Source organism: Hyaena hyaena, unplaced genomic scaffold, assembly GCF_003009895.1.
Source record: "Hyaena hyaena isolate Hyena2069 unplaced genomic scaffold, ASM300989v1 scaffold_936, whole genome shotgun sequence".
NCBI classification, from domain to species: Eukaryota; Metazoa; Chordata; class Mammalia; order Carnivora; family Hyaenidae; genus Hyaena; species Hyaena hyaena.
Window position 1 is genome coordinate 588,564 of NW_024081568.1, and position 22,132 is coordinate 610,695.

General features: G+C 54.7%; 2 protein-coding genes and 1 long non-coding RNA gene across 3 annotated transcripts; 2 read left to right on the plus strand and 1 right to left on the minus strand.

Annotated features, from left to right (window-relative positions):
• Positions 1-134: 134 nt before the first annotated feature.
• LOC120222990 lies at positions 135-1,897 on the plus strand. The gene is made up of 2 exons (XR_005526162.1): positions 135-206; positions 1,394-1,897. It is a non-coding gene; the product is annotated as an uncharacterized LOC120222990 (long non-coding RNA).
• Positions 1,898-4,776: 2,879 nt separating this feature from the next.
• WNT10B (Wnt family member 10B) lies at positions 4,777-9,194 on the minus strand. Its single transcript, XM_039221081.1, has 4 exons — positions 9,121-9,194; positions 8,727-8,989; positions 6,631-7,004; positions 4,777-5,991 (listed from the first exon to the last, which is right to left on the minus strand). The coding sequence occupies exons 1-4, from the start codon at positions 9,192-9,194 to the stop codon at positions 5,533-5,535; spliced, it is 1,170 nt and encodes a 389-aa protein (XP_039077012.1). The 3' UTR covers positions 4,777-5,532.
• Positions 9,195-18,641: 9,447 nt separating this feature from the next.
• WNT1 (Wnt family member 1) lies at positions 18,642-21,669 on the plus strand. The gene is made up of 4 exons (XM_039221082.1): positions 18,642-18,745; positions 19,465-19,718; positions 20,417-20,682; positions 21,181-21,669. The coding sequence occupies exons 1-4, from the start codon at positions 18,642-18,644 to the stop codon at positions 21,667-21,669; spliced, it is 1,113 nt and encodes a 370-aa protein (XP_039077013.1).
• Positions 21,670-22,132: the final 463 nt, after the last annotated feature.

A 22,132-nucleotide genomic window follows, 5' to 3' on the forward strand; every position in this document is an offset into this window, starting at 1 on the left:
ACCGGGATACTTCCCACCTCCCCGATCGCGCGAGAACTGCGCGGTAGCGTTCGGCAGTTCTCGCGAGATCCATCACCATGGCAGCGGCTGCAGCAGAAGCAACCGGGTGCTGGAACTGAACCGGGGCGGGGGCCGATGTGGGAGCTGCAGGCTGACGGCGGCGGAGGCGGGAACCGGGAAGTGGGGATGAGGCAGTGGGGACTGAGGTGAGAATCCCAAGCTCCGGGGCCATGCCTGGAATTTAAGGACTGGAGCGGCATGCTGTCCACACTGGAGAAGGTTTGGGCGGAGAGGAAAAGCCAGGAGCAGGGTATGAGCGAGCGAACAGTCCTTGCTATGGCTCACCTTACTCTTCCAGATCACATCTTTTCCACATCTTTTTTTTTTCTTTTCCAGTCCCGCTGGTCCAGAGTTCCCCCAGACCATATCTTTATTTCTTAACCATGGTTAGCTGCAACTCCCTGGGAGCCCCCGCTGCATCAGTGTTGCTACTCTCTACTCCTAACCTAAGAGTAGGGGTCTGAATCAGGAGATCCTTTCTCAAGGCGACAAGGAGAAAGAGTGATGAATTTAAGAGACTGAAGGAAACAACTGGACTCTAGACCAGTTAGGAAGTTGGAAAGTGAAAGACAAACGGCGGAAGCCTAATATTCGGAGGTGTGGTTTGAGGAAGTGTGACTAGATGACTGTGAGGTTTAGTATCCCAAGGAAAGTGAGAGACTGTGCACCCATGTTTCTCCACTCCTGCTCACCCCCACTTCCCTTACACTCATTTCTGCACCTGATGTAGACATGCAAAGATGCCTTGGAACAGTCTCTGCTGTGATAAATGAAGGGCATCAGTAATGCTAAGTGCCCTCTCCCCTCATTTACAGCAATATAAGGGAACACATAGCTCTTCCCTAAGGCCTGAGCCAAAATCGTTGCTTTTCTGGATGTGTGTGTGTCCCTTGTTTCTTGTCTCTCTTCAAGAAGAACTAGGTTGGTAGATAGCCACACTTGTTCCCATCTATTCCTGGTGTGTACATTCACTACTCTTCCTCTTAATTCCAGTCTGTTTTCTCTCTTATTTTAACGTGGAGAATAGCATGACCCTAGAATGTGAAGCCGAGAAGACCCTAATTTAAGATGGTAAGAGATGAGCTGGAAAACAAGGAGCATGTTCATAACAAAGAGACTTGTATCTGTCCGGGGCTATTGCTATTAAGGGCCTTTGCCCTGCTAAGCTCTATATTGTAGATAGCAGAAGACTCCTTCAGTTTTATTGCATGTTCTTAGATTAGGTCCTGTGATACTTCCACATGACTATTCTTTCCATTTCTTTTCCTAAAATTTTCACGCCACCAAATTATGCCCCCACACTGACCACTAAAATTATACTTTGCACCCCCAGTCCTTCACTAGTGCCCCAATGACACCAACATGCCTTGTGAGAGTCTGACAGGAGGTAGAAATTCAACGTCCCTGCCCAAGACTTCAGATCCTCTCCAAGTTGGGTCCTAGCTGTGACAGAGGATGGTAATGCTGACAGCCTAATATGGTTAGCAGCAGGTACGATGGCATTTGAGTCAGAACTGATGACTGGGACTGTAGAATCTCCCAGCCTTCACCTGTTTGGAGTCTGGAGTCTGCTGCAGCATCACTGGTGCTCCCCATGGAGCAAACAGGAGCAGAGAAAGGAGGGGTGCTGCCTCGCTGGCAATTAGCCAGCAACTGCCACTCCCCAGCTTCCCAGCCACATGAAAGACTAAGGGAGAAGAGCTCATCCAGAGCTGAAGGAGGCCAAGAGGCCCAACTTACAGTTAGTTCATCAGTCCTTCTCCCTCCCTCTGACTGCAAGTGGAGTTAAGTAAAAGCTGAAATTGTAGCCACCCACTCTGTGGGTTGCACACTCCCACTCTCTCGTCACTGACCCCAGACCTGGGTCTGAGCCCAGCGCGTGTGCCGGGAGCGGGGTGGGGGGGGAGTGGGGGGAGCTGTTGGCCTTGCTGACAAAATCCATTTGGAATTTCTCAAGGTTGTGGTTTGGGGCTTAAGTTTACCACAGAGTGTGTCTGACGAAAGAGAAAGCTAGAAAGAGAGGGAGCCAAAGGGAATACAGAGGAAGGAAACAGGAAAAAGATGAAATATTCTTGCTGTAATACCATTGGAGGTTCTCCTCCCTCTTTCTAAGTGTGAGAAATTCCCATTCTGGGTGTTCCTTATCATTATTCTCTCTCATAGCCTATGTCCATTCTAGCTACATCCCCTCTCCCCCACTCCCCCATACACACCAAGCTCAGTCAGTGACTGCAGTGGGGATGAGATAGATATCTTCTTGCTTCCATCAAATGTCCAAGCCCAGAAATCTCTTTTTTTAAAGAGTTTTTTTTTAACGTTTTTATTTATTTCTGAGAGAGAGAGACAGCGTGAACGGGGAGGGTTAGAGAGAGAGGGAGACACAGAATCCGAAACAGGCTCCAGGCTCTGATCTAGCTGTCAGCACACAGCCCGACACGGGGCTTGAACCCACAAACCATGAGATCATGACCTGAGCCAAAGTCGGACACTTAACCAACTGAGTCACCCAGGAGCCCCAATTAAGAGTTTATTTTTTTAAAAATTTTTTAATGTTTTATTTATTTCTGAGAGAGAGAAAGAGGCAGCATGAGCAGGGGAGCATCAGAGAGAGAGGGAGACACAGAATCTGAAACAGGCTCCAGGCTCTGAGCTGGCTGTCAGCACAGAGCCCGACGCGGGGCTCGAACCCACGAACCATGAAATCATGACCTGAGCTGAAGTCGGACTCAGCCAACTGAGCCACTCAGGCGCCCCAAAGCCAGAATTCTCAAGTGGAAATTCAGGACATAAAATGTTGCCATAGAGTACTGCCCTAACCCAACATTCCTCAAAATGTCCTTGTTATCCTAGCAGCAAAATCACCTGTAGCAGATATATCTATTGCCTAGAGGAATAGAGAGAACATTCCCTGGCCAAGGAGATGACCTGTTAAAGCACCCCATAAACATGTAGTCACCCGTAAAGTCCCAAATGTGTGATGTCTATCCCTTTTCTGAATTGAATGATAATGGTTTGTTTTCAAAGATACTGAGCTAGGAATAGAAAGATTGCAAGTTTTAAAAATCTGTTGTCTTTGGTTACGGTTATCTCCTTAAAGACAGAGGAACAACTTTACTAAGATTAAATGCAGAAGAGCTCTGAATAAGGAAGGACAAAATACACATGCAAATAATTCAGTAGGTCAGCATGCTGGTTTGGCTAGTGTCCAGAGCAAAACACTCCCTTTTTGAGCATTGGAATCCCTTTTTTTGTGTTTCCTGTTGGTTTTATATCTACCTCCCAGGTTCTCTGACTTGGAGCCATAAAGAAAAGCACCTGCTCTTTTGAGTGCAGGTTTAATGTTGACATACTTGAAATCTCCTGAAAAGAGGTGACCACGTGGTGTGGGGCAGGAGTAAACAAAGTACAACCAAAGAACCTAATCTCATTGGCAGTCCATTTTTGTGAATCAAGCCCTATTGGATACAGCCACGCCCATTCATTTATGTACAGTCTATGGCTACTTGTGATTTACAACAGCAGAGTTGAGTAATTATGGCAGAGTTGAGTAGTTGGGACAAAACCCACAAGTCTACTACAGTTGACCCTTGAACAGCACAGATTTGAACTGTGTAGGTCCACTTAACACACAGATTTTTTTTAGTAAATACCATATAGTACTGTAAATATGTTTTCTCTTCCTTACAACTTTCTCAATAACATTTTCTTTCCTCCATCTTATTTTATTGTAAGAACAGAGCCTATAAAACAAGTAGCACACAAAATATGTGCTAATCAATTGTTTATGTCATGGGTAAGACTTCCCAATCAACAGTAGGCTATTAGTAAAGTTTTGGGGCAGTCAAAAGTTATACACAGATTTTTGACTGCATGGGAAGGGAGGCTCCCCTACCCCCCCCCCATGTTGTTCAAGGGTTAACTGTATATTCACTATCAAGCCCTTTGCAAGAAGAAAAAATTCCAACCCTTGTTTGACCGAGGTGAAATCTGGAGTTGAGGCACATAAAAAGTAAATAGGGCCTATGTTTGGAACTCCAGCCCCTCACGCCTAGAAGTACCCCCGTTTTTTCACACTGAAAGTTGCCAACTAAATATTGAGGACCAGGGACACCTGGGTGGCTCAGTAGGTGGTTAAGCATTGGACTCTTGATTTCAGGTCAGGTCATTATCTCTTGGTTTATGAGTTCAAGCCCCACATCAGGCTCCATGCAGTCAGCAAAGCCTGCCTGGGATTCTTTCAGCCCCTCCCCTACTCATTCTCAGAAAGAAGGAAGGAAGGGGGGCGCCTGGGTGGCTTAGTCGGTTAAGCGTCCGACTTTCACTTAGGTCATGATCTCGCGGTTCGTGGGTTCGAGCCCCATGTCGGGCTCTGTGCTGACTGCCAGCTCTGAGCCTGGAGCCTGTTTCAGTCTGTGACTCCCTCTCTCTCTGACCCTCCCCTGCTCATGCTGTCTCTCTCTCTCTCTCTTCTAGAAATAAATAAAAAAAAATAAAAATAAAAAAAAGAAAGAAGGAAGGAAGGAAGGAAGGAAGGAAGGGAGGGAAACTTTAAAAAATAATAGATAAATCAATCACTGAAGACCATTTCAAATCCTTTGTGGAGCCAGGCAAGATACACATAAATAATGTCATTGAGTATATGAGGGTAGAATTCACCTGGAAAAGAAGCCATGGACTGGGATCCCAAGTGTGGGCAGAAATATCACCACCTGCATCCACTGGTCCAGTAGCTTAATTTATTTTAGTTACAAACAGAAACCAAGAACAAGTCTCAGTACAATAAATTATCCATCCCCATCCCTCCTGCTAAAGAAAGAATAAAAGGCTCAGAGAGTCTTAGGTAAAACTCTTCCTTTGGAGGGTTCCCTTTAACATCTGAAGGTGGGGGGGGATAGTTTCCCTAAGGACCTAGACAAACAACTCTCTGAGGACTCAGGGGAGAGGTCCCCCTCCAGCACTCTGTCCCTTCCCCAAGAAAAACCTCTCTACCCCTATCTCCCATTACCCCACCAGAGTGGGCCCAGGCCACTGTAGAGGAGTTTGGGAACAGATTATAGGAATGAGTGGTCTCCCTGGATACAGGTGTTATGGCTCCACACAGAGCCTGGTGCTGTCCCTCAAAGGAAAAGAGTGGTCAAACTACAGGGACTTCCCAGCCCAAAGGAAGAGGAACCAGCGCTAAAGGGACCCCAGGGTGGGAGAGAGGGAGGCAATACAGTGCATTTCATCTTAGTTCATTTCAGGTGTTTAAGGAGCAGAAGAGGGGTGACAGCTTTCCCTCCAAGGCCCTCCTACTGTGGGGGAGAAGGCTGTACATCACAGACTCTACCTTACCCTCACCTCCCCCCCCCAAGCTGCTTCCAGGTAGATACTCGGAGCTTCTAGGAGCCAGGACTGACCCTGGACAGAAATCAGAGCAAAACGCTGAATAGATGCCCCTCCCCTTCCCCAGCGCTGCGGTGAGGCTGACCCTCACTTACACACGTTGACCCACTCTGTGACCTTGCACTCATCGCACAGCACATAGCAGCACCAGTGGAAGCGGCAATGACAGCGCTCAACTCGTGTCTGCCGGAGCAGGTTGTGCCCACGGCCACAGCACAGGCTGCCACAGCCATCCAGCAGGCGGCTGGTCTTATTGCAGGCCCGGCCCCGGGTGCCCGGGGAGCCCACGGCAGGGTCTCGCTCACAGAAGTCAGGTGACTTCTCAAAGTAGACCAGCTCTCCGGAGAGGCGACGGGGACGCAGGCGGGGTTGGAAGGCTCCGGAGTTGCGGTTGTGGGTATCGATGAAGATGGCCCGACCCAGCCGCTCCCTCAACGCCGCTCCCACTGCCCGGAACTCTGGGGCCGCCCTCCAGCATGTCTTGAACTGGCAACTGCCTGACGTGCCATGGCACTTGCATTTCCGCTTCAAGTTTTCAGTCACCACCTAAAGCAGAGGGAGGCGAGGTGAAGGGGAGGGCAGCAAATGGGCAGAGCACAGAGGCACAGGAGAGGGGAGGGAACAGAGAGCACAGGGGACAAATAGAGGCAAGAATGACCATGGACTATCAGAAGAGGAAGGGCACACTGCAAGGCTGGCTAATAGCCCAACTCCCTCATCTGACGGTTGGAGAACTGAAGCCAGAGCAGAGTGATTTGTCCTCTTTAATCACTAGCTGGTAACAGAGACTCAGTTTATGTAACTAGGTGGCAACAGAACCCAACTCCGGTTGTCCTGACTCCCAGTCCAGTGCTCTTTCCAGAGTGAGGACTAGAATGAGGAGTCTGACCCAGAGAATCCCTAAATTCTCTAGGGAGGCAGCTGTAATAATAGCTATCATGTAATGAGCACCTACCAAGGACTAAGCACTCTGCTGATTGCTCCATTTGTTAGCTCCTCTTAATGACAATGTAAGATAGATATCATTAGACTCTTTTTACAGAGGCAAAACTGAGTAACTTGAGGTCCTCCAGATGGTGAGTGGCCATCACCCACCACATCTCCTCCTCTTATTCTGCCGTGCCTCTCAAACTCTAGCCAGGCCTCGAAAGCTAAGGAGACCCAGGACCAGTTGCACACACATACCTGTCGCCCCACCCTGTTGTTGTGGATTCGCATTCTTGCCTGGATGTCCCGGGGAGCTTCCCTGGAATCCAAGAAATCCCGAGAGAACTTCTCTCCAAAGTCCATGTCATGGTTACAGCCACCCCATTCCCATGTGTCCTGGGGACCAGGGCTGGGGCCTGAGCCAGGGCCAGGGCTGGGCAGGGAGTGAGGGAAACTCTTGCCCCGGGACAGTGCCTGCAGCTGCAGCAGTTTGGCCCTCAGCCGATCCTGCTCACCACTGCCCTTCCAGCCGCAGCCGCAGCTCACCAGCTTGCCCAGGCTGCAGGCCGTGGCTACCGCGTGCATGACCCCTGCAGCCAGCATGGAGAAGGAAAAAGCACTCTCACGGAAACCTGGGGACAAAAAGGGTGTGACGGGGGATAAGGTTGACAGGCAGCTGAGAGGGAGGTGGCAGGAAATACGCAGCCACCCTTCGATTCCAGGAATTCCTAACTGAATTCTGACTTTGCCATTTACCAGCTGAATAACTGGGGAGAAAGTCACCGAGAAGAAAGGGAACAGAAGCACAGAGCCTCAGTTTCCTCATCTCTTAAGGGAGGGGATGAACTGACGTGATCTCTGAGGGCCAGTTCGGTTAGTCTGGGATCTTCGGGTGTGGATGAAAGAGCTAGCTTGAGGGCAAGACCCCAAGGATTGGCAGGTGACTGAAAGGGAGTCCCTGAGGTCTTTGAAGATCGTTCACTGAGTTCTACATCTGAAAGCCTTAGAAATTCCCCAGCCCAGCAGGGAGCTTGGGTGGTAGGGTGGAAGCGGAGACCTTCAAGGTTTCTTTCTTTCTTTTTTTTTCCTTTAGGGTCTTTTAACCAACCTTCCTCCACCACCCCAACACTCCCAAAGCACTGGAACTGTGGAGCTGTCCTTCTTCCCCTTTCCAGTTTGTAGTTTTATATTTGCCCTTTCAGACTGTCCTTTATGTTTATCCTAACCTGATATTACTCTATAAAACGCTGGGAGGGAGGAGAGAAGTCAGGGTGATTTTCTCTATGGCCCTCTTGGCTTCTTTGTTATGTTTTGGGGGTCACAGAGGCTCAAGATGACAAGCCTTTCCCATGCTTCCCTTTTAGGTATCAAAGCCTTCCCCTACACCAGGCCCTGTAGGGAAGGAGGGGTCCCTCACTTGCATTTAGGTAGGGGCTCTCTTGAGCCCTGAGAGGATGAGAGACAGCACCGCTTTAGGGGCCAGGCCTCTCCCACCCCAGGATGCAGGGCTTCTGGCCCAGCCTCCCAATCCCCCCCAACCTCAACCCTTAAGGGGTAAAGCTGTTTGCACAAGTCTTGGGAATTCCCCCGCAGATGGCAGCTGCCTATTAACCCCGTAGTCCCTGAAGTACTGCCCCCACCCTGGAGCTGCATGCAGGATGGATCTTTACTCCTCCAGGGAGGAAACTCGGGCATGGCCTGGCAAGAGGCAACGATGCCTTCCAGACCATACCTCCCAGACCAGACCAGCAGTGACCTGTTCTTTGCTCCGCCAGCCGCCAGCCGTTCCTCACCTGCTCAGGTGAGAGCCACCTGGGGCCCCCACAGCACAGAGGAGGGGGCTGCTCCCCGGCTTCAAAGTCATCAGGGTCTTTGTTCCCAGCCTCTGCTCCTGGGAACCCCAGCAATTAGGGGAGTAGGTTTAACCCTTAAACGGTTGGGGGCGTCACCCCACCCCCGCTGAGGCTCTGGGGACACCAGCCTGGGCTTGTCCCAGCGGAGAGGAAGAGGGGAGAAAGTTGAGGGAGGGAATGGGGGGACGTTTGAAGCTTCCAGGGCTGGGGGCATCTCTTGCTCACAGGTGCAACCCAGACCGAGCCTGGTGGAGGCAGGAGAGGGGGGCCCTGGGGTAGGAGAGCAGCGACCCAGCTGCCTTGCCGGCAGCACGCAGGTGGAAGTCAGGAGCAGGGGCCCAGACGGGTGGCCGGGCCCAGCTCCTTGGCTCCCGGGGGGGAATTCCCAGAGAGGCCCCTCCCCGAGCCGTGAACCGGTCCCTTCCCGCCTCCGCTCGCCTCGGCCTGCCCCCGCCCCCCGTCCCCAGCCCCAGAGGCGCAGACCCGCCCGGCTCGGCTCACCGCGCTTGAGGATGGCGCTGTGGTGCGGCAGGCGGCCGCCGCCCTCCAGCGCCGAGCAGTTCCAGCGCTGGTCGCGCAGCTGGTGCTGACACTCGTGGACGGCGATGTGCAGGCCCTGCAGTGCGGATGCCGTCACGTCGGGGCTGCGGAGGCACAGGCCCAGCTGCCGTTTGCTCAGGCCCGACAGCGTCAAGCATACGGTGTTGGCGGTCAGCGGCGGCTCGCCGGGCAGCTTCAGGCCCAGAATCTCATTGCTGAGGGCCCTGGGAACGCAGAAGGCGTTGAGGGGTCTGCGGTCCAGGCCGCGCGTCCCCTCCGACTCCTCCCGTCCCGGGTCGGTGCTCGCGGCCTACGGCTTCCTCTCGTGGGCTGGGTGACGGGGGGAACTGCTCACCGACTGCACAACGCCAGGAACAGGAGACCCGCGAAGCCCGAGGGCGGAGGCCGCGGCCGGGGCTCCTCCGGCATGTCGAAGCCCGGGCCCGAAGGCCCCGGTGGGCAGATCGATCACGGCCTGCGGGACACAGGAGACTTGGGGGCTTTGGAATAAGGTGGGCTCCGCGGGGCAACCAAGGATTCCTAACTCACCAGTGCCACCCCAGTGACCCTCCACATTCCTCCCCAAACAAAACAGTAAGGATCACCCCTTGATTCTCAGTCCCGGAACCCTCAGAGAGAGTTAGGGACCGGAAGCTGGGGTTTTCGCAAGGGCCCCTGGAGCAGGACCCAGCCAGACACAATGCCTGGCACACAGACACACTCTCGTGCAGACGCAGACATACTGACTCACAAACACCACTCCACCATCTTGACCCCAGGGGCTCCCTCTTCAAGGGCCCCACTACTGGCTTCCCTCACCCAATATAGTCCCGCTTTCAGGGTTAGGGGGCAGAATTGGGAGGCGGTTCTCCACCAACAGATCGCAGGATGTGGGGGAGGGTCACCTCCAGATGCCATCGAAGACAGGCACCCTCCCTGAGAAGGGTGGCGGAATGGGCTCCCAACCCTTCTCTAACCCCTTTTCCCGCAGTTGGGAGAGAGGGGAGGCTCCAGGTGCGCCAGATAGGGAGGGGACCTGGCTGCCGCCTGTAAAGGACCGTTGCACAAGCTGAGTCTTCTTCCTCCTCTGTTACCTTTCCTAACTGGTGTTCCCCTCCTTAGAGACGGCTGTCTGGTCCCCTCAGGTCCCAGCCTCGGTGCCTAACCCTTGGCTCTGGCGTTCATTGCCCTTCAGATCTGGGGGTATTCCTTTATTTGCTGTCCTCATCTCTGGCAATATCCCTGGCTCTCTCTGTGTCTCAGTGCCCCTGTGGGCGGATGCGTGTCTGTCTGTCTGACTGTCCGTGTGCCTGTCTCAGCCGCGTGTGCTCGTCCCTGCCCTCCCTGCTTTCCCAGCTCCGATTACCTCCAGCTGCTCTGGTGTGGGGTCGCCACCGGCAGGGTTGGGTCGCCTGGACTCGGGCTTCTCAAACCGTGGGGAGACTGCCTCGGGTTCTGCCCCCTCGGCAGAGCCACATTCTTCCAGGGCAGGGCCACTCCTCTTCGCTGCTTCCCCAGCGCCGCCGCTGCCGCCGCCACCGCCGCCGCAGCCGCCGGGAGGAAGGGAGGGAGGAATGGAGGGAGTGATCGAGAAAGCTAGTGAGCGGTCTAGCAAAGAACTGGGGGCTCTGGCTCTGGCTCTACTCTACTCGCGCCGAGCTCACAGGCGGCTCTGCTGCGGCTGACAGAGCTGCGGCCCCTCCCCGAGCCCCGGGCATCCCCACCCCACTCCTCACACCCCCCGCCTTGACCCAGGGAGTGCAGCCGCTCCCCCTCCTCCCAGCCTACACACACACCCTCTCCCCCGACGCCTGGGTTCACGCTTGGCCCCACTGAAGGGGGTGGTGACCAAAGTGCCTCTCACCTGCTCTGGGTAGCCAAGTCTGCAAGGAGGGTGTAGTGACCCAGACTAGGGAGATAGGACCCCGATCCCACGTGGTCATTTCTCTTTGCCTCCGTTTCCCCAAGGAGAGCTGGATGGCTAGAGAGCGCCTTTGACAAGATGAAGATGGAGCTGAGAATCAGCTTCCCTCCCTGGACACTGCTGTGCAGAGCCTTCAGCCAGAGCGCACCGCAAGGCACTCAGAGCCAGCAGGAAAAGCTCCTTGTGGGTGGCTTGGCTTCCACCCACCTCTGAGCTCTGAGACTGCCCCTTGGGAGGGGTCAGCCTTGGCCTCAGAGTTTGGTCCTAGCAGAGGCTCTGGTAGCCCCAAAGATCTCCAGCTTCTCCTGTACTTCCCTTGGTTTCCCCTGGCTTACAGGCATCCTTGCCTGCAGAGTTCTCCTGCCCTTCCCGGGATCCCCTGGTCTGTACTTCTAGTGGCCCATATGCTTGCTCCATGCTTTCAGGCTTGCTTCACAGGGAATGAGGAGGGCCCCAGGATCCCAAACGGAGCCCAGCCTGAGGACAGCCAGGGAAAGAGCCTGATCTTGGGGTTCACAGAGCAGGGCAAACCACCTTAGGGAGCTCCAGTGGCAGTGAAGGGGTTAGGCGCCACTTCGCTCCTGCCTGACTCACCCTCCCAGCTCTAACCACTGCGGGCTATTTTTGCCAGAGAGGGGCCCCAGGCTTCCCAGCCGCCCCCCGCCCCTGCCAGACCGCAGCCCAAGGCACGACTGGCCCCGCGCGCCCAAGGCTGGCGCGTTGACTCAGAGACAGGCCGCCCAGGGAAGCAGAGCCACGGGGCTGAAACCCACAGCCACAGTCATCTCTTCCTTGGTGGTGGCCATGCAGCTACTTGGGACAGTCAGCCTCCAGCCTGTGCTGCTGCAGAGCCTGCCCTGTGCTGCAGGGGGCACTGCTGTCTAGGGGGCAGAGCAGTCTGAGAGAGGTCAGCGACTTTCATCTGCCCAGTATAGTGTTTATTGACAACCTTTACATACCAGGTCTTGAGTAAGCTGGGGAGGTAAAAGTGCCATGATTCCTGACACTGGACAGCTCTGACTACAGAGAGCTGCTTTTCTTTCCTTTCTCGCCTCTGTGGGCAGGGGAGGAGGAGAAGTAGCCCTACAGCCCCTGCCTCTTCTTCCTGTTTAGAGGCCAAGACCCAAATCATGTGTGGCTTTTGAGGCCACCAGAATCTGCAAGCTGTATATCTGAAAGCTGTAGCTTTCACCCTTACACCTGGATTCAGTGATCCTTGCCAGTGTCCTTGTCCTTCTTCCTGCATGTCAGCCTGGGACTCCACTCAGGTCCCTGGAAGAAGGGGACGAGGTTCCTTATGCTTGTCTTCTCACATGGGGACCTCTTGGACATTTGTATTTCTCCACATGTCTCTGGGTGTCCCTTGGGTTTCTGATTTTTTTTCTTCTGATTCTCCCCTTGTCAGGCTGTGGTATAGTCGGGTGCCAAGGAATGGCCAGGGTCAGAACTACTACCATAGACTCCAACTTCTCAGTGACTCCAAGGCTCCCCAAGCTGGTCTGTCCAGGGGTCCCTACTCCTGTTCCCTCTCCATGCAGAAACCCAGCTCTGGGACAGAAGGCCACAGGCAGGCAGACTGGGTGGCCTGAACTGGCCCTCAGTGCCCTTGGCCCGACCGGCTGGCCTGAGCATTGACCCGCAGGCGGCTGGAGGGTGGTGGAGCAGGCGGGGTCTGGAGAGGGCTGCGGGTACACACCCATTGCCTAATACCCCAAGCACGCAGCCAGCTCCAGGAAAGGGGAGGGGCGGGAACCAGAGAGACCTTGACAGGGGTTGGGGCCATGACAGGACGGGGAAAGTGAGGGGCTGTCATTACTCTGGGGAGGGAGTGGGAGCAAGCTGGTCCCCGTTCGCCTTGATGAGAAGACTGGAGGGCTGCTTTCCCATCATGAGGATGGAGGGTGTAGCAAGAACAATCTGGGAAGAACACTGGAGCCCTGGAGGGCGGGGGTCAAAGAAAAGAGTGGGGGCCCTGGGAGATTGGGGGATCGAGCAACTGAGGCGGTGGCTAATGCAGAGCAAAGCCTCGGGAACCTCCTCCTCCTCCTCCCCTAATGTTTGCCTTGGCCCGGGGTCCCGGGTGACTCATCTATTGCTGAGCCGCTGATAGGGGCGGCCAGGCTTGGGGAACCCAAATTATAGGCCCGGGAGGGATGGATGCGCCCTCAGCGGTGAGCTCAGCTGTGCTGCCCACCCTCTGCCTGTCACGCCTTCTGTTGCAGCACCACAGGCCACCGCCCGGAGGCACCAAAGGGTCCACAGTCCAACTGCATCGGACTCTCAGGGAAAACCCCAATAGTTGAGCGGTTGGCCCCAACAAATCTGCGGGATTACCCTAGACAGAACTTTGCCCCCTTCTCTACCACAGGCTGATGCCTTCCCAGCCCAAGGAGGCAGTGCCGCCTGCTGGTGCTTCAAAGGAAAGTAGGCTCTTCTGTCCATGAGCTCTCAGCCCCAGTCCCCGCTTCCTCCCTACACCCCAACATCAAAGTACAGCCCCTTCCCCCTCTAGTATCTCTCTCCCCTGTTCCCATTCTAAGAGGTGCTTTGCTGCTGGTTTTCTACTTCAAGCTTTTAAAGTTATCCGTGGTCAAAAGTGATAGAGAGAGGGGCGCCTGGGTGGCTCAGTCGGTTAAGCGGCTGACCTCAGCTCAGGTCATGATCTCACGGTTCATGGGTTCAAGCCCGGCGACAGCTAGCTCAGAGCCTGGAGCCTGCTTCAGATTATGTGTCTCCCTCTCTCTGACCCTCCCCTTCTCTCTCTCTCTCTCTCTCTCTCTCAGAAATAAGTAAAACATTAAAACACTTTTTTTTAATTTAAAAAAAGTGATAGAAAAATAGAGCAAGGTAAAGGAGATAGGTAGTAGGATTCCTTTTTATATAGGGGGATAGGAAAGGAAGTGAGGGAACAAACCCACGGAGATATCTGAGGAAGTCAGAAAAACAACTGCAAAGATCTCAAGACAAGAACTTGCTTGGTACATTCAAGGAAGCAGCGAATAGGCCAGTGCCGCCAAGGGGAGAAGCCCACAGGGGAGATAATTGGTGGGCAACGAAGTTAGAGGACAAGGAAGGAGCAAGATGGATCATATAGGGCCATGGAGTGGAGGCCACTGTAAAAGATTCTGCCTTTTTCTTTGAATGAGATGGGGAATCACTGGAAAATTCTGAACAGAGAAATGAAATGACCTGACTTCTGTTTTGGAAAGAATGGCTCTGGCTACTTTGTGGAGAAGAGACTGTGGGGGGGCAAAGGTATGAGCACGGGGAGATGTCAGGAAGGAGGCTATGGCAGTAATACAGGAGGGAGAGAGGATGATGGCTCTCACAAATGCTGTAGCAGCGGCAGAGTAACAATGGGTCACAGTCTGCATATATTTTAATTTTTTTTAAGTTTATTTATTTATTTTGAAGGAGAGTCAGGGAGTGGCAGGGGGTGGGGGGAGGGAAAGAGAGAATCCCAAACAAGCTCCGCACTGTTAATGCAGAGCCCAATGCGGGGCTCAAACTCACGAACTGCGGCACCATGACCTAAGCTGAAATCAAGATTCAGCCGCTTAACAGACTGAGCCACCCAAGCACCCCTGCATATATTTTAAAGGCAGAAGGACAGGGGCGCCTGGGTGGCTCAGTCGGTTAAGTGTCCGGCTTCGGCTCAGGTCATGATCTCATGGTTCATGGGTTCGAGCCCTGTGTCGGGCTCTGTGCTGACAGCCAGCTCAGAGCCTGGAGGCTGCTTCAGATTCTGTGTCTCCCTCTCTCTCTGACCCTCCCCTGCTCATGCTGTCTCTCTCTCTCTCTCTCTCTCTCTCTCAGAAAAAAAAATACAGAAAAAAACACAGAAGGACAGGATTTGTTAGTGGATTTGACATGGAGTACAAGAAAACAGATGACTCCAAGATGACTCTAAGATCCTTATCCTGAGCAACTATAAAGAACAGAGTGGCCATTTACTGAGATGGGACAACTGAAGAAAGACCTGGTTAGGATGAGGAAGAATCAGGAGTTTAGGTGTTGTTTCTTTTTTTTAATGTTTATCTATTTTTGAGAGAGAAACAGAGCATGAGTAGGGTAGGAGGAGAGAGAGGCAGAGACAGAATCCAAAGCAGGCTCCAGGCTCTGAGCTGTGAGCCACAAGATCATGACTTGAACTGAAGTTGGATGTTTAACCGACTGAGCTACTCAGGCACCCCAGGAGTTCAGTTTTGAACATGTACATCTTGATATGGTTAATCAAGTGTTAGATGTGAAAGTCCAGAGTTCAGGGTTCAGGGCCAGAGATATAAATTAGAGAGTGTGAGACTGGATAGATCACCAAGAGAATGAGTGCAGACTGGGAAGAAACTCCAAACTGAATTGGCGTACACTCTGAAGCTCAGAAACTGGGTATACAAGGTATAAGTAGATAGGAGACGGAGCAGGTGAGCAGTTAGGGAGGTAGGAGGAATGGTGTTCTAGAAACCAAGTGAGAAAGTATTTCAAGAAGGAGAAAGTGTTCAACTCAGTCTGCTGTTCCTTAAAAGTTGATTAGGATGAGAACTGAGAGATCATGGATGATTTTGATCAGGAGGTGTAGTAGATTCAAAGATGTGATTAGGGTGGAAAGAGAGAATAAAGAAAAGAAATTAGTGCTAGTGATTAAAGCAGCCCTTGAAGGTTTTGCAGTAAAAGAGGGCTGAGAAATGGAGCAATTTAAGGAGGTTATGTGGAGTCAAATGAAGCTTTAGAGTTTTTAGATGGGTGAGATTACAGCATTTTGCATGCTGATGGCTATGATCCAGTGTAGAGGTAAATTGAAGATGCAGGAAAGAAACAGAGCACAATTGATAGTGATGATTTGATCTAAGTAGAAATCTGGGCCAGGTCATTCATACCATGACTCAGACTTAGAGTCCCCTTCCCTTCTTCATTACTCCTGATGGGTGGAATGGTGGAGCAAAGGATACTGGCTCCATCTTTTCTTTCTTCCCACCTCTGGTTGTCACCAGGAACCACAGACAGGGCTTCCTGTCTTCCAGTGCATCTCCAACTTCCATGGGATTTAATCAGTCCACAGGCCAAAAGACATGGCCCAGGCCCCAGTGGGAATGAACTCCTAAGGGACGACGGACAAGCTGCCCATGGTACATTGTCTATTTACTTGAGCCTTCTGTGCTGGGTGTCCTCTGTAGAGACTAATGGATTTTGGATCTGGGGAGGATGCTGGGCCAGTCCATCTTGTCCCTCACTGTCAAATCCTTGGAGGGGCCAGGTGCACTGGACTGGGCAATAGGCCTGGGAAAGATGTTGCCCTCAAAAATAACCTCCATGTGGCTTCATCTTGGTTAACAAGCATCTCATTTAAAATGGAGGTGTCCCAGGGAGATTAATTAAAAGTATCAGACATGTACCACTTCGAGTGATTTTCCTGCCTTGAGGGGGATACTGATCATTTCTCAGACTTGGAACTCTTCAGGATCAGACCTGGGGACATACTCAGAAAACATCCTAAAAGCAGGGTAGATGAAAAAGAGGATCCAAAAGGGAGACAGAAAGATCCTAAAGATCATTTTTATTCATCTGTCAATTTTGAGACAGGACCCATAGCTTGTGGCTATTGCTACACACTCACTAGTTAAGTGGAAAGAGCACTGGCTTTGAGTCAAAAAGTTTTTTTTAAAGTTTATTTATTTTTGAGAGAGAGACAGAGAGAGAGAGAATGCAGGGGAGGGGTAGGGAGACAGGGAGAGAGAGAATCTAAGCAGGCTCAGAGCTGTCAGCACAGAGCCAGACTCGGGGCTCAAACTCACAAACTATGAGATCATCACCTGAGCCCAAATCAAGAATCAGACAGGTAACCGACTGAGCCACCCAGGCACCCCAGATCTGAGTTTTAATCTGGGTCTACCAACTTGTTCATTGTTTTTAAGACTTTAATTTTAAAGCTTACTATGAATTTATTTATTTATTTTATGTTTGCTCCCTGCCCAAAGTGGGGCTTGAACTCAGGACACTGAAATCAAGAGTCTCATGCTCTACCCACTGAGCCAGCCAGGTGCCCCTAAGATTTTATTTTTAAGTAATCTCTACACCCACTGTAGGGCTCAAACTTACAACCCCAAGATTAAGTGTCACATGCACCAGCAACTGAGCCAGACACGTGCCCCATTTATTCATTTATTAGCTATATGGACTTTGGACAACTTCCTAATCTATTTTTTTCCTCTGTAAAATGAGACAGAAGAGAGACATAAAGGAGGAGGTCCTCCTTCCTTCCAGGGGCCATCTGTGTGTGCTGGTGGGGCATGATGCCAAAGCTGGTGGTGCTCCCTAATAGGAGGCCAAGGTAGCCTTGAATCTGAATTTGAGTCCCTGGGAAAAGAGAGAAAAGCATACAATGGAGGAGATGCTTGCAAGCATTCCGGATATCTCAATGTGGTGAGAGTGGAAAGAGCCAGAATTTTGCAGAAAGAGAGAAATTTGGCAGAAAAATCCAAAAAGAAGCAGACACGTGGAGACACAAGTTCCCTATTCTGGATTCAGCTCAGCCAGCAACTTTTCTCTTCCCAGCCCTCTCCCACCCACCCACACACCTGACATCCACTCCACTGCCCTTCCTGAGCCTAATTCTCAGAGACACAGCTACTCCAGGCCTTCTCCATCTTGATGCCGCCTTGGTTGCAGGCTCAGTCTCCTCCCCTATTGACATGCACATATTGATACATGCCACAGTGACACACCATAGGGTGACACAAGGTATACAAGGCAAGAGTGACACATATATGCATATTTAATATCCCCACGCACACACACTCATCCACCCACTTCCACAAACAGTTCCAGACACTCCATCCCTCAGTCAGTCTTTAGATCTTTCCTGACAGTAGCCGCCACCTTTTCCTGACACATAGATGATGCACTGCCCCAGGTGGTGGCTGTGACAAGATGACTTGATTGATCCCTTCTGACATGAACTACATTCCAAGATTCTTTGGAAAGTTCCCTAACATCCATCCTCAAAACATGGAGTTTGTCTACGTGAGGACCACACAAGAGTGTGCACCCTGAGAACACACTCACACATCCTCATATTTATTCACCCTTGCATTGTCCCACTTACACACCAGTCATTTGTCACTCCTTCCAGCCCACAAATACAATCTGCCGCTGCCCCCCCCCGACTTCTCTCTGGTGAACTCACCCCCCAAACCCACCCTCCGAATTTCCCTGACCAGGACCCCACTCCCAGTCTCCCGCTTATTCTTCCCCGTTCAGCCGTCGGGGGTTCCTGGGCGGGAGGCGTCTCCCCAGAGTCACTGCCCAGAATCACAGCTTTCCTCTTCTACTCAGGAGTGGGGGGAGAGGGGACGCCAGCCGGGCCCATGGTGACGTCGAGGAGACAGCCCCGCAGCCAGTGGTGGCGAAGCGGCTGGGCTTCAGGCAGATTCTCCCCTTAGCACATTGTCGCCGCGCCCCCTGGCGGTTGCTGGTCCCCGACGGGCTCCAGACGCGAAGAGTGAGGCGGGCGCGCGTGGGAGGGCGTCCCAAGGGGAGGGGTCGGCGGCCAGTGCAGGCCCGGAGGCGGGAGCCACCGGGCAGGGGGCGGGGGTGAGCCCCGACGGCCAGCCCGTCAGCTCTAGCCTCAGACGGGCGGGAGCCACGGCCCCGCTCGCTGCCCATTGTCTGCGCCCCTGACCGGTGCGCCCTGGTGCCACAGTGCGGCCCGGAGGGGCAGCCTCCTATCGTCACTTCAGCCAGCGCCGCAGCTATAAGAGGCGGTGCCGCCCGCCGTGGCTGCCTCAGCCCACCAGCTGGGACTGTGAGCCATGCTGCCCGCCGCCCGCCCCCAGGGCTGTTAGAGCCAGACTGCGAATTCTCGCCACCGCCGCCACCGCCGCGACCCGTCCCACCGTCGCGGGCAGCAGCCAAAGCTGCCCCAACTTCAGCACAGAGCAGGCGAGGCCGGGCAGGCCATGGGGCACTGGGTGCTGCTGCCCGGCTGGGTTTCTGCTACGCTGTTGCTGGCGCTGGCCGCTCTGCCCGCAGCCCTGGCCGCCAACAGCAGTGGCCGATGGTGGTAAGTGAGCTGGTGCGGGGTCGCCACTTGTCCCGGGGCGCAGAGCCAGGGGCCAGCCCCAGCCAGCTCCCACGCTCTGGGATCGGTCCGCCGACAGGCTCGCTGCTCCACCGCACTGACTTCCCTCCGAGACACCGAGGGGCGCTCTGGAGCGGAGCTGCTCCAGAGAATCTAGTTCTGATGAGGTGGGGTAAACGGTCCGCCCGCGGCGGCGGCCCACGATACTCCAGGCAGGGAGCCCACTCCCATCTAGCACCGCCCTTCTCCCTTGAGCCCCAAACCCAGCCTCGCGGTGGGAGCCACACCGCAGGTTTCCCTGCCTCGGAGGCGAAGGGCCAGGCCAGCGCTCAGAAAGGAGGCGAGACGAGGGTGGGACTCCTGAGCATTTCACGCCTTGGGTGGGCAGGCCAAGGATTTCCTCGCCCAGGCTGCCGGGAAGCCGTCTTTCAGAGTCAAGGTGAACATCTAGTCTTCAGGTTTCCCGTGCCTCCCCTGTCCAGTCCCCAGACCCTGCATCCCTAGCGGCCCTGCACAAAACTCCCAATGCCCCTTCCTTTCAAACTAGTTAGCCAGGGAGCGCGGAGTCTTTACCTCATTATTGATCTCCTGCGGCTGTCTCAGGCAAATAGCCCCAGGAAGAGGACAGGGTAGACACGACCTTTTCGCTTAGGGAGCAGGTCCCCTACCAGAGCTTGAGCTCCTACCATGCATCTCACCAGGGGCATCGTGAACGTAGCCTCCTCCACGAACCTGCTGACCGACTCCAAGAGTCTACAACTGGTGCTCGAGCCCAGTCTTCAGCTGCTGAGTCGCAAACAGCGGAGGCTGATCCGCCAGAACCCGGGGATCCTGCACAGCGTGAGCGGGGGGCTGCAGAGCGCGGTGCGAGAGTGCAAGTGGCAGTTCCGCAATCGCCGCTGGAACTGCCCCACGGCTTCGGGGCCCCACCTCTTCGGCAAGATCGTCAACCGAGGTGGGTACCCAGGAAAGCGACACTTCCGGGACCAGGGGAACGCAGGGTCACCCGCAGGGCAGGGGCGGGCGAGTGCAGGGGAAGATGTCCCGGGCGCCTGCAGGGCTACAGGATCAACCCGCCCGTAGCTTCGTGCCCAGCGCCAGCTCTGGGCTGGACTCTTCTACCAGGCGTTTGCAAGCTGTGCACCTCTGGCGCGAAGTTTAACTTTTCTGCGCCACTGCCCGAGCAAAAGCGAGCTCTGAGTCGTGGACGCCGGCTGGCCACCGTTTTCCCCGTCCCTCTCGAAGGCGCTTGGGAAGCTGATCAGGCGCTGGCGCGTGTCTTGCCTCCAGCCCGACAAGGTTTGCATCGCCCGACAGGGGCCGAAAGTATGGGCCACGGAGAGGTCTTGGCAAGGGCAGAGTTCTTCCCCTCCCCTCTTTTCAGTTTTTCTCTTTGGAGCTGCCCCACTCCCACTGCGGAGCCAAATGCGCCCTGAGCCTCAGGAACGCGTGATTACAAGCGTGGACAGGGCTGCGTGCCCACGCACGTGCTTTCTCTAAGAGACCAGCTTCCCAACCCAGCCAGCCACCTGGATCTCGGGACTCCAAGGGCGGAGTCGGGGCACGGACCTCGAGGGTCCCAAGCCCTCCACGGAGGAGGCTGGCAGCACTCCGGGTACCCCCCTCGCTGATCCCCGCTCCCTTCCCTCACAGGCTGTCGGGAAACGGCATTTATTTTCGCCATCACCTCCGCCGGGGTTACCCATTCGGTGGCGCGCTCTTGCTCTGAGGGCTCCATCGAGTCTTGCACGTGCGACTATCGGCGGCGCGGCCCGGGGGGCCCCGATTGGCACTGGGGGGGCTGCAGCGACAACATCGACTTCGGCCGCCTCTTCGGCAGGGAGTTTGTGGACTCCGGGGAGAAGGGGCGGGACCTGCGCTTCCTCATGAACCTTCACAACAACGAGGCTGGCCGCACGGTGAGCGGGCTTGAGGGGCTCCGCACGGAAGCGGAGTGGCGTGGCAGGGATCTCCGAGTCCCTGAGCGGGGGCTAACCTCGAACCTGGGGAATGACGATCGGTGATAAGACCAGGCGTCAGTGTAGGGAACCAGGAGAGGAGGTCCCGAGGATGCAGGAGGTTTGGAAGGCAGGCAGAAAATGGAAGAGATAGTGGCCGAGGGCAGGTAGAACTGAAGAGGTTAGAAGTCATGGAACCCGTGGAACGTCTTGCCGACAGCCCTCCATTGTACAGATTCAAAAAACGAGGCTTGGAGGCCGAGACCACTATCCGGCGTGGAGCAGTTGGGCCTGGGGTTCAAATCTCGACACGACGTTTCGCGCCTCCCTTCCCCTGGGCTAGACCTGGGCCTTTGCTGAGGTCCCGGCAGGGTCCGGGAGGGGGCGGTATCTGGGACGGTGGTGGCTCTGGCTCTCTGACGGTGCCCTGGGACATCCTTTCTTCCTCCTTCCCCTCAGACTGTGTTCTCTGAGATGCGCCAGGAGTGCAAGTGCCACGGGATGTCGGGCTCGTGCACGGTGCGCACGTGCTGGATGCGGCTGCCCACGCTGCGCGCCGTGGGCGACGTGCTGCGCGACCGATTCGATGGCGCGTCGCGCGTCCTCTACGGCAACCGCGGCAGCAACCGCGCCTCGCGGGCGGAGCTGCTGCGCCTGGAGCCCGAAGACCCGGCGCACAAGCCGCCCTCCCCCCACGACCTGGTCTACTTCGAGAAATCGCCCAATTTCTGCACATACAGCGGACGCCTGGGAACGGCGGGCACCGCCGGACGCGCCTGCAACAGCTCGTCGCCCGCGCTGGACGGCTGCGAGCTGCTCTGCTGCGGCCGGGGCCACCGCACGCGCACACAGCGCGTCACCGAGCGCTGCAACTGCACCTTCCACTGGTGCTGCCACGTCAGCTGCCGCAACTGCACGCACACGCGCGTGCTGCACGAGTGTCTGTGAGACGCTGCGCGGACTCGCCCCAGGAGCGTTCCCCTCTAGCCCACCCGATACGTTCCCACCCAGCCCCTCCAGCAACAACCCCCGCTCTTCATACGTGCGCGATCATTTCTCCCACCTCCTCCTACCGGGGGACTCCTGAAACCACTTGCCTGGGCCGGCATGAACCCTCTTGCCATCCTGATGGACCTGCCCCGGACCTACCTCCCTCCCTCTCCCGGGAGACCCCTTATTGCACTGCCCCCTGCTTGGTCAGGAGGTGAGAGAAGGATTGTTCCCTTCCCCTTGGGAGTCAGCTTCTGACCGTGTGGCTCTGCTTCCTCCACCGCGCCAGTGACCTCCCTGCCTCTCTCCCTCCCCTTTATCCTCCGTTTTCGCCAGATCCTCTCATGCCCTTCCCATTCTCCCGCCAAGGGTGCAGATGCTGAACACACACCTGGACAGCAGGGCCTTTCTCCTCCCCGCC

Excerpts from the sequence above, each read along its gene's own strand:
- WNT10B (XM_039221081.1), bottom strand. The coding sequence starts at position 9,194 with ATGCCGGAGGAGCCCCGGCCGCGGCCTCCGCCCTCGGGCTTCGCGGGT. Across the intron at positions 8,990-9,120 it reads TTCCTGGCGTTGTGCAGTCG|GGCCCTCAGCAATGAGATTC; the intron begins GTGAGCAGTTCC and ends CTGCGTTCCCAG. Across the intron at positions 7,005-8,726 it reads CAGCGCCATCCTCAAGCGCG|GTTTCCGTGAGAGTGCTTTT; the intron begins GTGAGCCGAGCC and ends TTTTGTCCCCAG.
- WNT1 (XM_039221082.1), top strand. The coding sequence starts at position 18,642 with ATGGGGCACTGGGTGCTGCTGCCCGGCTGGGTTTCTGCTACGCTGTTG. Across the intron at positions 19,719-20,416 it reads CGGCAAGATCGTCAACCGAG|GCTGTCGGGAAACGGCATTT; the intron begins GTGGGTACCCAG and ends CTTCCCTCACAG. Across the intron at positions 20,683-21,180 it reads ACAACGAGGCTGGCCGCACG|ACTGTGTTCTCTGAGATGCG; the intron begins GTGAGCGGGCTT and ends CCTTCCCCTCAG.